Source organism: Solanum lycopersicum, chromosome 5, assembly GCF_036512215.1.
Source record: "Solanum lycopersicum chromosome 5, SLM_r2.1".
NCBI lineage: Eukaryota > Viridiplantae > Streptophyta > Magnoliopsida > Solanales > Solanaceae > Solanum > Solanum lycopersicum.
In genome coordinates, this window is record NC_090804.1 from 51,838,989 (window position 1) to 51,853,743 (window position 14,755).

The 14,755-nt window shown below is 36.1% G+C and overlaps 1 protein-coding gene across 1 annotated transcript; it reads right to left on the minus strand.

The window, feature by feature from the left end:
- Positions 1-915: 915 nt before the first annotated feature.
- LOC138348883 (uncharacterized) lies at positions 916-1,308 on the minus strand. The gene has a single exon (XM_069298473.1). The coding sequence runs from the start codon at positions 1,306-1,308 to the stop codon at positions 916-918; it is 393 nt and encodes a 130-aa protein (XP_069154574.1).
- Between the last annotated feature and the right edge of the window lie 13,447 nt (positions 1,309-14,755).

Consider the following 14,755-nt stretch of genomic DNA (forward strand, 5'->3'; position numbering starts at 1 on the left):
TAGGCTTAAACGTATTAAAAATTGATGATTTAGGGTCAAAACGATGTATCTTAGGGTTTAAACAAGTTTGGAAAAGACCAAAAGACCCCTGGGTTAATTGCTGACGGACCAAACGACGACCTGGACATACGATCTGTTGTTCCATCGACGGTCCGTCGTTTGGGTCCGCAGGTTGGGCCTGTTCGACAAACCTTTAATAAAATGGGCATAACTTTTTACTCGGAGGTCGAATTTTAGCAAGGTCGCTGGCTATGGAAAGATAATTCAATTATATATTTTTTGGTAGGTGATGGCACACCTAGTTCATTTTTGATAAGATTTATGATCCTTTGAAGTTGACCCAACTGCATTCCCCCTTGAATGTCTGCTAACTTCCACCTACAATCTGTAGGTTCATCTACGGACCATGATGTTCAACTGTGGTTCTTGTTAAATAGGGTGTAATTGGGATGTGGATCAACGGACGTAGACTATTGACCGTAATTTGACCTACGGATTATCGATATGTCCATCGTTCAACAATTCGACAAAATTTCTTGGGTTGAGATTTTGGAGGTTTCTTACTCCATCAACGGATATGCAGGACGAACCGTGGGTCAGGCTACGGTCTGTCGATGACCACCGTCTGTTGCACCTGTAGATTTTTCTGAAAAGCTAGTTTTTGTTCTGTTTTGGATACGGGGTGTTACATTATCTCCCCCATGGGAACATTCATCCTCTAATGAAGACTAAACTAGTTGGAATAGAGGGAGAGAGTTGCAACCCTACTACTAAACACTGAGAAATGACTTTATGACTGAATTGAGTTCCGAGAACATGCAAATATGCTAAAAATGCAAGTAACAACTGAGGAAACATGATTCTAAGGCTGACTTCACGCATGACTGACTGAATAAATTATGAGGAACTATTCCCTCAAGCTGGAGTGGAATTGGAAGGAAAGAGGCAAGGATACTTGGATTTCATGGCTACTTTTGCTTCCCAAGTAGCTCCCTCTACGGAGTGACTCCTCTGCAAAACCTTTACTGAAGCGACTTCTTTATTTCTCAACATTCTAACCTGATGGTAAGGAATCACAACTGGTACATCCTCATAACAAACACTATCTTTCACCGCCACACTCCCTAATGGCGCTACAGATGCTAGGTCACCCACACACTTTTTTAAGAGCAAGATGTGGAAGACTGGATATACTACTGCTAGTTCTGGTGGCAACTCTAACTCATATGATACCTTGCCAACCCTTTTCAAGATCTTGTAAGGGACTACATATCTATGACTGAGTTTCCCTTTGTTGCCAAATATCATTACTCCTTTCATCGGTGTCAGTTTAAGGAAAACCCAATTATCCACTTAAAACTCTAATTCCCTTCTTCTCCCATCTACATAAGATTTCTGACGACTTTGGGCTATCTTAAGTCTATATCTACTGAGTTGCACTTTTTCCATAGCATAAAGGAATAAATCTAGCCCTATTAACGTTGCTTCACCTACTTCAAACCAACCAGGAGATCTACACCTACACCCATACAAAGACTAATAAGGGGCCATATGAATGCTAGAATGGTAGATATGTTGAGTCATACCTCATGGTTTCTAATGTTCTACCTTGACCTTATTGTAATTGGGGTACTTACTCACAAAATCCTCTACATCCATCTTCATGCCATTCCACAAATAGACTTCCCGCAAATCATGATACATCTTAGTGGAACCTAGGTGAAAAGAATATCTGGAGTTATGGGCTTCTGCAAGGATATGCTTTCTGAATTCACCCACACAAGGAACACATAATCTACCCTGGTAGCAAAGTACACCATCTCCCCCTTGGGAGAAAACCTCCATTCTCTAATTGCGTACAACATTCTTAAGATCAGGCAAAATTGGATCACTGTCTTGCTTTTCCTTAACCTCTACTACAAAAGAAGATTCTTCCCCATTCTAAACTGTTACACGACTATCTGATATGCTCATAAGGCAAACTGCCAAACGAGCAAGCCTATGAATATCCTTTACTAGATCTTTCCTTTGTTACTCAACATGGGCTACACTACCAATAGATAATCTACTAAGAGCATCTGCTACTACATTCGCCTTATCAGGATGCTAATGCACACTCATATGATAACTCTAGCCATCTCCTCTGTCGAAGATTCAACTCTTTCTGGGTAAACAGATATTGAAGGCTCTTATGATTGGTGAACACATCTACATGAACATCGTACAAGTAATATCTCCATATCTTGTGTGCAAACACCACTGTTTCAAGCTCGAGTTCATTGGTGGGATAGTTCCTCTCATGTACCTTAAGTTGTCTATAAGCAGACGTTATAACCTTATATTGCTATATCAACACACAACCTAGGCCAACACTAGATGTATCACAATAGATCACATAACCATCTGAACCCCCTTGTAGAGTCAAGACAGAAGTTGTAGTCAATCTTGTTTTCAATTCTGCAAAGCTTTTCTCACAATCATCTAACCATTGAAAGTTAACCATCTTCTAAGTCAACCTTGTCAATGGTGTGTCTATGGAGAATCCTTCCATGAACTTTCTATAATAACCCGCTAGACCTAAAAAAACTTCTGATATCTGCATCAGAGGTAGGTCTGGGCCATTGTTTCACTGCTTTTATCTTTTGTGAATTCACTTGGATCCCTTCGCTAGATACAATGTGACCAAGGAAAGCAACAGATTTCAAACAGAATTAACATTTTCTACACTTAGCGAATAATTGGTGATCCTTGAGAGACTATAAAACAATTCTCATATGACTCACATGTTATTCCTAATTCCTAGAGTAAATAAGGATATCATCAATGAAGATGATAACGAACAAGTCCAAGTACTCTTTGAACATTCTGTTAATCAAATCCATGAAAGTTGCAGGAGCATTGGATAGTTCAACGGCATAACTACAATTTCTTTCTGAAGGATGTTTTCAGAATGTCTATCTTCGACCCTAAGATGATGATAACCCGATTGGAGGTCTATTTTTTAGAAGTGACTAGCACCCTGAATTTGGTCAAACAACTCATAAATCTTGGGTATGGGATACTTATTCTTGATAGTGACCTTGTTCAACTGTCTATAGTCAATGCACATTTTGAGGAAACCATCTTTCTTCCTTACGAACAACACTACTGCACCCCATGGTGAAATATTAGGTATGATGAAGGCCTTATATACAAGGTCTTTCAACTACTCTTTCAATTCCTTAAGCTCTGTTTGAGCTATTTCATAAGGAGGAATAGAAATAGTCTTTGTATTCAGAAGGAGATCGATTCCAAAGTTGATTTCCCTTTCGGGAGGGACTCTGGGAAGATCTTCTGGAAACTCATTGACTACTAGGACTTGATCAATAGTTGGGGTTTCAAAGCTAAAATCCTTAACCCAAACTAGATGATAGAGATCATCCTTAGAGATCATCTTTCTAGCCTTAAGGTAAGAGACGAATAGACCAATAGACGCTAAACTACTACCCTTCTATTGTCAGATTTGTTCATCTGGAAAATAAAAACGAACAATCCTAGTTATAATCAATGGAGGAATAACATGAATGTAACTAATAAATGCCTACAATAACATCGAAGTCTACCATTTTTGGTTCTGCAAGATCTGTTGAGGTGACTTTTTGAGATACTATGACAGGGAAATTTCTGTATACCCCTCTGTGTAATTCATCCTAAGTAGCTAACCGAAAAGGAACTGACAAAAAGGACTGATAAGAGAAAAGGCTCAAATTTTTTAAAGGTAAAGGAAAGGAAGCCAGCTATAACTGGGTCACCGACTGGAGTAAAGACTGAGAAAACTTCTAAGAGAGTTTCTGGACTAACGCTGAATTGGACTGTTATGTAAGCAGTTACAAAAGAAAGAGTAGCCCCTGGATCTAACAATGAATAAACATCAAGGTCAAAGACTCGTAATGAACCAGTAACTACATCAGGAGAACCTTTCTGATCCTGGCGACCCTGAAGAGCATACAACCTGTTCTGGCGCTGACCACCACCTGTACCAAATGAGTTACCATGCAGAGTTGGGCTACTTTCTCATGCTGCAGAAGTTGTAGAGTTAAATTTACCATTACTGCCTCCTTGACCCTGCTTAGAAGGACAATCCCTCAACCTATGATCAAATTGACCGCACCCAAAGCATTCTTCTTTTCCTGCGAGACACTCACCTAGATGGTTCTTACCACACTTAGGTCAAGTGGTGTAAGTCTTGGTGCCTGAAGCACTTCCCTGAGACTTAGATCCTGGTTCTCTAACCTTCTAGTCATACCTGTTCTTAGAGGATGGAACACTAGCCGACAAAGGCGCTGGAGCTGAAAACTTCTGCTGACTCTGCTAGAGATTTCCACCACCCGATATTTGCTAAGAATAGTCATAGTTCCCAGTCGTAGACTTCTTATTATCCTTATCCTATTCCCTAAGTTTATCACCCTTAACCTGTTGAGAATAAGTCATAAGCCTAGAGATGTTCATATCTCCAAGTAACATAGCACTACTGCACTCAGTTTTCACCAAATCCGACACTCTATACAAGAAGTTATTCATCTTAGTCCTGGAGTCAGGAACAATATGAGAAGCATACCTGGAGAGTTGGTTAAACTTGAGTCCATGCTCTTGGTCTATCATGTTACCCTACCTTAAGTTCATGAATTCTTAGAATTTTAATTCTATGAACTATATTAGGGAAAAAAATCAAGAAAGGTCTCACTAAAGCAATTCCAAGCGATAGGAGCCGTGTTTGCACCCTATTTTCCTTCCACTAAGTGTACCAAATATAAGCAACATCTTTCAACTGGTATGATGCGAACTCAACCCGATCATTCCCACTGAATTGCATTACCCCAAAGATTTTCTTGATCTCATCCTAGAAATTCTAAGGATCCTCATTAGTTTGTGATCCTTTAAACTCAAGAGGATTCATCCTAACAAAATCATGACTTTTGATGCTACTGATCCACCATTTTCATTCACATAATCATGAACCCCACGGTTTTGGTTAGTTATACTCTGAGACTACATTTGTATGGTATTCCTGAACTCAGCATTTGAGACTTCTTGATTTGGGACTAGACGAGCTGGTTTTGCATTCCTGACATTTGCATTTCTAGTGATAGCTCTAAGAGGAGGCATGATCTGAAACGTACAATGTCAATTTTGAGTTGAATAAGATCATACTTTACACACGATAAGAGTAACAAGAAAGTGATGTTTTCCTAAAACACTTTGTATCCTCCCTCTCATTAGATGTGGTGCACTTCACACCCATGAAAAAGACTCTACTTAGTGCGGCTTTTCAGACATTCTAGGACTCTTGAACCTAGTGCTCTGATACCATGTTTTGTCACGCACCGAGCTATACCAGAGATGCAGGAACAGAACCTAGGACCACAAGTGATCCCAAGCTAACCCTGCTGGCATGATCATGAGCATACTAAATAACAAAAACTATTGCGGAAGATAAAAATACTTAAAATGAAAACATGGGGAATACCTATATGTTATGACTGAAATATATGAAATCAATGAGTTTAATACAAAGAAGTTATAAACTCAATAATACGCTGAAACTAACTATGTCTGGAAATAGCCTCTAAAGTGGACTAGAAATACTGGGACAAGCCCCAGCTAAATCTAGCAAAAACTAAAACTAAAAGACTAAATACTGAAAGAAACTCATGACTATTGTACTCGAAGAATGAGGACTCGCCACAGAATCTGCTGAACTGGAGTTCGAGAATCGATGTAAGCGTGATCTGGATGCTCAGAATCTGAACCTACATCATGAGAAAATGTAGTGCACGTATGCGTTAGTACTTGAATTTACTGAGCATGTAGGATAGGATAAAGCCGAAATAAAACATAACTGAACAAAAACAAAAGCAAGTATAATAATATGAACATGATATAGAGAGTATTTGAGCTAACTGAATGTAATGACCAATTTATAACATACTGAAACTGAATCCTGAAAATACTAATAACTTGTCAATGCAAGAGATTCTGACTTAACGGTGGGAGCTACTAATAATTTATAATAAAACCACATGAACTAAATGTGTAGTCCTATGTATAAGCCCCATCAAGAGGACACAATATACCCTACCAAATGTATAAAGGCATGCTGGCCTGATTATTAAATTGATTGTCGTAATAGGGGACTTACAACCTACTTGGCTAGTAGTTTTTGAATATAGGGTACGCTTAACCCTAGTCAAATTCGGTATTTGCTACTCCCATTTGATTTATGTAATTAACTTAATATGTCTGAATTTTCTGTAATTACTCGATAGCTCAAAACTCAACATGCAAATTGAAATGCAAGATTTAATCTGATAATGATACATTAAAAACTGAGGCATGTATAACTGATTAGCTGAAATATCTAACCTAGCATGTGTATTTCAAGAACAAAAGAAATAAAAGATAGGGTTTTAAATTCATGCAATAAAATGAATTATAACCTTACAATTTGATTTAGAACATATATTTAATAAATTTATGAAGTTCTATCAAAGTTCAAGTAACCCTAGGTTTAATCATGATAAGATAATCAAGAATTGATTGAAAACTAGCGACCCAATGGGAGAAATGAAACCACTAGTAAAATCCCACATACTTGGAGATGAAATCCACGGAGAACTATATAGATTTCGGGGCTAGAACAGCTGGAAACTTGTTGCTTTCTTGAACTAGGGTTCTTGACCTTTTTAACCTTTCTTGCTTCTAATTTTCTAAGTTTTGATTTAGTGATTTGACTTAGGTAAGTTTTATTTATGTTTTTGATTTAAGGATTTGACTTAGGTAAGTTTTAGTTATGTTTCTAAGCTTAAACAGACTAAAATCCGATGATTTAGGGTCAAAACGACGTATCTTAGGCTTTAATGAAGTGGAAAAAGACCAAAAGACCCCTGGATTAATTGTTGTTGGACCAAACGACGACCAGGACAGACGTTCTGTAATTCCATCGATGATCCGTTGTTTGGATCTGTAGCTTGGGCCTATTCGATAGTCTTTTACTAAATCAGTCATAACATTTTAATCGAAGGTCTGATTTCAACAAAGGTTAGTGTCTATGGAAAGCTAATTCAATTATCTATCTTTTGCTAGGTCATGGAACACCTATCTCAATTTTTTCTAAGAGTTATGATCATTTGAAGTTGACCAAACTACATTCCCCCTTGAATGTATGCTAACATCCACCTACGGTCCATCTACGGACTGTGATGGTAAATCCTTGTTCTTGTCAGAAAGTGGGTAATTGGAGTGTTGATCGACGGTCGTAGAATACGGACTGTGGTCTGACCTACGGACTGGTTGTCCGTCCATCGTTCGACACTTGACAAATTTTCCTGGGCTAAGATTTTGGGATTTTTTTACTTCAGTGATGGATATACAGGACGGACTGTGGGTCAGGCTACGGTTAGTCGACGGCCAGCGTGTGTTGCACCTGCAGATTTTTCTTAAAAGCTGGTTTTTGGTCTGTTATGGATATGGTGTGTAACAATGTGATTAGTTTTTCTGTTTGTTGGAGGCCTATAAATGTTCTAGGAACATGTGCTCTTTAAGATGTAAATGTTTTTTGGTTGTATGGTAATTTTTTACAGTTGTTACCAAAAAAAAAGATGAACCATAGAAAATGAAGTTGCAGGGAAAAACTGGACAACGAGGTATACGCAACCTGGAGAAGAAAAATAAGGCTTAGCCATCGAAATAGACTCTCAAAACAGCCAATCAAATTATCTCAAAACCACAACTTATACATACTGATGTCCTAACAATTTTCACCTTTATAACTACTACCTAATAGTAAGCAGGTTAATAAAAAGGACTCCAACTATAAGACATGAAGGAGAAAGTCATGACAATACCTTTCAACAATGGAAATTATCCTCATCACTGGACTGTGAGACTAATTTGATCTACTGTAGACATTGTTCACAAGGTAGGCTAAAACAGGAACTGCAAATGAGCAAAGAACATTTCACAGAGGTACTAGTTCCTCCAAACTGTCATACATAACTCATTAAAGAAGAAACTGAACTATCTGGAAACAAGACAATGACTTGCCACCTCATCATATTGATACAACTATATTTTTTAAACTTCTCATGGAATGTTTTGTCATTACATTTTCCATAAGTTCAACCTAAGTTATTTTCTACAGACACCAACCAAACGCGAAGCCCTACAAATATTCTCATCATTCAAGAGCAAAGTAATATCAATCAAAATCAAATCAAAACACAAGTAGCCACACTTCTATTACACTATGTGACTATTGTAAATCTTCTTTTTTCTTTAGCCTAAAGTGGGGTTGGAGAATGAACTATGATTAATAGAACTATCATAAGTATGCCTTCACGGTAACTCCAGTTGTCAAACTAGTATGATATGTCGAACATCACAAACAAATGAGGTTATATCCATACAACTAAGCAGATAACCAAAAAGCGTTACAAGCCATCAAGAGCATGTGTTACTTGATGCAGAAAAATGACGAATAAGACATCAAATGCTCGGCAGTAACACAGGCTAAGGGACATTCCAAGAGCAAGATCAGGAAGAGAAACAACAAAATAAAACATTGAATGAAAAGTAGCGGAATAACAACAATGAATACAAATTGTTGAATCTTTAAAGTAATATTACATCAGACCCACGAAAGTAACTAATTAAGAAACACAAATCTCATATTGAATCAATATCAACTAAAAGATAAATCAAATTGAAAAAACAAGCTCATTATAACAACTTTCAGACAGTCACAATATCACTCTTAAAATATAAAAAGAGGCGAAAGAGTACTACGAGGAAAACGACATTACCTTTCTTCGGGCAATGAACTAGAAAGGGAAGAGCAGGGAAATGATCATCACTGCGAAACTTGAGCACTAACGATAGATAAGAATCCAGGTAGAATCTCAAAATATAGATGAGAATCCATGCAGAATCTCAAACTGGAACAAAATTTGGGAAACTGATCTGCAAAACAAAATAGAAAATATGACTCTTTTCGACACTTAACTCTTCTTGCCTTGAATTTGTTCCTTAAATAAATCCCAATTTTTTTCCAACCACCAAAAGTGAAAAAGAGGTTTATATAGGAAGGCTAAAATACGAGCTATAGTCCCAAAAATCAACTAATGAAGCTATAATACTAGCCACACACTCATAAATCGTGTAAGAATACAAAAATATTCAAAGCCTAAAGCTAAAATTTAGACTTTAAAAATAGAAGTTCTTACCCGATAAACCCTATTCAAACAAAATCAGTCTGAAATCCTTTTCTTCTGTTAGAAATTGGAGAGAAAAGTGTGACAGAGAGACTGTTTAACTTCATTTAATTATCTTGCCAACAACCCCAAAGTTTCCAATTCCTTCTAAACACAAAACAAAGAAACAACCACTTCAGCTAACAGGAAGAAACTTTTAGTACTTATTCTTGACCAAATAGGCATTGAAAAAGAGAATCGTACTTAATCTTCAAGAAATCGTTATCGGAGAGATGACTTGAACTATTAGTGACTTCAGATCTTCTACTCTTCAGCTCAGTTCTTCGATGACTGCAACTCTTCAGGTCTTGTTTTCCCAAATCACAGAAGAGTAGCTCTCTTCACTTCTCTTCACCAGTTGTTCATCATCTCCTTCCTTGATCAGTGAAAGGAGAAAGTGTGAAAAATAAAATTGAAGTCAAAGGGGAAGCTCAAAAATATAATGTTTTATGATTCACTAAAGTTCAGTTTTTTGGCCAATAAAAATGGGAGGGAGAGTTAAAAATATTTTAGGGAATATAATACTTTAGAGAAAAAATTTTAGGCAACACTTATAAGGTGTTGTTTTTAAATTATATAAACAGGACATTTTGGAAGTGTGGCCATATATGTAACTAGGTGTTGCCAATTATATCATATTGCAACAACACTTATAAAGTGTAGCTTATTCGATGTATACTTTTGAAGTGTTTCTAATATTATTGTAGATAAAAGCTAAAATTTTTGGCTACACTTTAAAAATATTCCCAAAACTACTTTAGACGACACTTTACAAGCGTAGTCCAGAATCGGTGTTGTTGTAGACCTAAAATAGTGTCGTATTCTATTAAGTCATCTGTAGAACTCTAAGACTCATAGCCTCATAAGGCATCATACGAGATAAGGTAATACTAGAATACGTAATCACATTAACACTCACATCCAAAAAGTCTCCCAAGTTAACCATAGTAGCATCCCTTTCTAAGGCCTTCGCTAGGATAACACTCAAGGTCGTATATCAGTCTACCTCTCCGGTTCTAAGTTGCTCAGAATTACTAAGCCACATAAGGTGAGGATTTCAACTAAATCCAAACATGAACATCTAGAACACTCAACTTTGGATATCCATCACCAAAGTGATTCTATAAGTGGGAAATTTCAATCAAGCCTTATTCATGAACATCAAGCACACTGAATGACCTTACCATCTAAGCACATTATCCCTCACTTGGGTAAGCCTAAATAAACTCTTTACAACATTATTCCCTTAAATTCTAAGGTTGGAGCAACTCATAACTAAATCATCACATTCCTTACACAACATGATACTAAACCATTGAGGATTTCACTAGAACCCTCCTTTAGAGGAGTTTACTTATTCAAAATCTCTAGGCATCATTCAAAGTCAACTTTAAAACACAACATAATCCAACTTATGGCATCGAATTTTTCCCATTCCCACTCTTGGATAGGCTCATTTGGGAAATAACAATTTTACAATACGGGTTCTATCATCAACCAAACATGACCTCACTATTACCTTGCTAGGTAGGAACATTATCTTCCCCTTGGGACTAATTCTACCCAAGTTCTTATAAATAATCGTCTACTCACAAAGGCAAGTATGAAGCATTATTCACACTAAATACAATATTCCAATCTATTACCTCAAATCTCCAAGTCACATAGCCATAATTGGTAGCACAACCAACCTTTCTCCCTCGCTCCTTCAAGTAGAAGCCCTTCAAGTCGTCACAACCTAAAGATAATCAGAGCAGGGATTAGAGACAAAACTCGAAGATCTATAGCACGACTTAGAGAATAAAGAAGTTAAGTTTTATATCTTTTTATAGCCTCTCACTAATAGATGTGTCGCGACTCAACCGATGACCCCTGATACCAAATTTTTCAAGACCCTACGCTCCCCGTAGTGTAACACGACATAGTAAACCTCGAAGAGGTCTTATACAAGCCTTTATCATTTCATGAACATCAAAGAATATAAAAATAGAAGAAAATTTAAAACTTTTTTGTAACAACCGAAAAATAAAAGAATATCTATAACACTTGTCTCAAACCATCAATGACATTTACACTTAAACTCTTTTAATACAACATAGGGACACAACCCTTCCATAATCTAAAAACTTAAATCAAAGACATAAGTGAACTAGATAGGTTCATCGTTGAAACTATAAGGACTCCCCAAGTCTTCATTCCCATGCTCCTTATAATCCTATCTTCCAAGTATTGGACATCACCTCTCCAAACCCTACACTTTGTAGAAAATATAGAAAGAAGGGGTTAGCACGAAAACATACTAAGTATGGAAATCGTGCATAAAAAATTCAAAACATGCTTTAAAAGGAACATTTCATATAAAATAATGTTTTGTGCTATTTTGAACATAATCTTGGCAATAGTTGGAGAATGCAACCAAGAAGGCAACTCACATACATTTCATTATAACATAAGAGATATCAATACAATAACAAGCATAGTCTCCAACATGAACATAACACACATCCCAATCTCAAAAATACATAGTCTCCAATCATAAACTAATACAAGGCAAATACAAAGATAAACTCATTATTAAAAAGATATTACATCAACAACCCTTAAGAAACACTTACTCCATATATGGTAACTCTCATGCGTTTATAATGTGCAACATAAGCCAACATCACATTAAAAATAATTCAATAGTAAATCCATTACCTTAGTAACCCCAAGGGAATACTTTTGCAATGTGTTGTTGGCATCCTATAATACCAAGCCTACAAAGCACTCATTTGAAACTACCTTAGAAATGCACTTCACTTTTCGACCTCAATATAGTCAAAAGTCACTAATAAGAATATAATCATACATATATTACTTGAATTATAAGGAAATTCACTCATAGTAATAACTCAAACAGAGAATACAACAATTTATTAATCATCATAATGGAATGGAACCGTGAGTTCAATTAACATTATATCATAAAGATACCTCCCATGACCCCCTTTCAAGTTCACATGTGGAATGTACATATTAAGTCACCCCCCCCCCCCCCCCCCATATATACTAAGCAAACCATCAAGAAGTCATAAACATAGTCACATACTTTATTAATCATCATAAATAGTAAACCAATCATAACCTCATTCATAAGTATCCATGCATGAAGAACTCTCCCAAGAACCTCTCTTAATACACACTTGTGCAATGCATACATAACGTCCACAACCATAACCTATACGAAGTAGTATCCCTCAAGAAGCCTAGTTATAATTCATTCTCTTATCTTCATTCATATTGAGCATTCGGGAAAGTTTTCCATAACCAAAATAGACCATGTAAGCTATATGGATCCAGTGTCAACCCCTCACACCGAAAAGAGGGTGTCCTACTTGCCAAGGCAGGGCATAACATTCATGATAGAGTCTAGGTGGATCAACTATCTAATACCTACAGGGGTATGTAACTATAGAACAAGGACATTGCTACTAGAAGCCCTATTTATTCTTCATAGTTTTATAGTTTCCATCTCATGAGTCATCATAGTGTGAACCTCCCTTCATTTTTGAAGGAACACTTCTCATTTTCATGCTTACTCGGTGTTAAGATCAATCCCCATTTTAAAGTACTTTAAGCATTTACTTAATCATTAGCTTATAAAGTATGCCTTATATATATTATTTAGCTCAATGGTTACAACATGAGGATGTCATTTCAGTTAGAACCAACATCATGTAAGAATACATCTTTCATATGACAGTCATATAGTGTGCATGAGAATTGCCTTCTATTGAACATTACAACACTACCATAATCATCTCACAACATTCATGTTCATATCATAGTCATATCTTCATCATCATCTACATTTCATGCTTAATAGTATGTAAAGGTGCATATGAGAATTAGCCTTTCAATTGATACCATAAAAATATCATGTTCATATTTATGCATGGAGTTTATGTGTATTCATAATTGTCCTTACAATGGAACAACAAGAAAATTATCATCATAGGTGCTTCCCTTTAAAAGGAATAACAACTACATCATAGTCCAACTTATGCAAAATGCATATATATTGTATTTAAGGATCTTAGACCATGTAGATCAACCTATCTAATATTTATTACAATAGACATGAATACATTCATCATTCAAGTAAATTATTTATGGCATATAGAGAATCATACACTCATATAAGTGTTTATATAGTAGAGGCCTTACGTATTAAAACCACATACAATTCAACATGCATCAACAGTAAGCACCTCCACCATAAGTGGATCAAACCGTTCGTACTATACAAAGTTCAACATATCATACCTTCATAGGTTTCCCTTCAAAGACAAGAGTCAAGATAAATTATATCATCTTAGACTAGGCACTTTAGATAAAAGAACATCATAAATAAACAACAGAACTAATATGGTCATTATCAAGTCAATTCATGTCATTAAGTTTCATTTATAATCAATAAAAGTGTAGGTAATCTAGTTCTAAGGTCACCCATTAATACCTAACCCTAAAAATTAGGAGTAGAGTGTGAGGTAGAGAAAATTCATAGTTAAATCACCTAATCAATTTAGAGATTCTAGATTATCAATCTATACCCATCAATCAATCCATATAAGGGCTTATAGTTGAGAAAAGGGGAAACAACATGGGTCTTCTGGTAATTTCTTCAAAAATTATCAATGAACCATGAATTCATCCATAATTTAACATATCTAATCAATACAATCATAATTTATCAATTGAAATGTTTTTAGAAGGTGACCCACACTTTGGATAAAAACCTAGAATTTGGGGAATTTGAAAACATAGTTGAAAGGTCTTCTTGGTGATACCTAACCAAGAATAAAAGGCACACATACCTTAGTCTTAGAAATCCATGAAAACCCATTAAAAAAGCTTCCACCTTCAATATTTACTTGATATTCTTTTTTATCTTCAATGGAGGTTTTTGTGAGAAGAGTTTTGGAGAAACTTTGGGGATAAAGATAGTTATGATTTAGCGGTATTCCCAGAGTAACCCGTTATGCCTATTATTCCAGAAACATTATGATTTAGGGGTATTCTCGGAGTAAAACTTTGGGCATAACATTTCGAATATAACGGGCATAACATTTCGGGCATAACTTTTAGGGATATGTTAGTCACTTCCCTTCGTAAGTCATGACAATGCTTCACTATTTCGGGAATAACGTTTTACAACAAGTTCATAATAGGAAAAACTCGGTGGTGTTTGAAAGAGGACTCAGACATATTAAACTGGATAGGTAATGGAACACCTAATTCATTTTTATATATGAGATATGTACATTTGAAGTTGACCTCAACATAAATAAAACATAAATCTCTTTTTAGGGAACTTGTTTTGGAGACTATTTTGAAGGCTTAGTTTAGGGTATTGCTAGCTTATAAAGGCTATTAATAAAATAAACGGACAACACCCACGAGCCCTTCATTAATTTACCAACTTG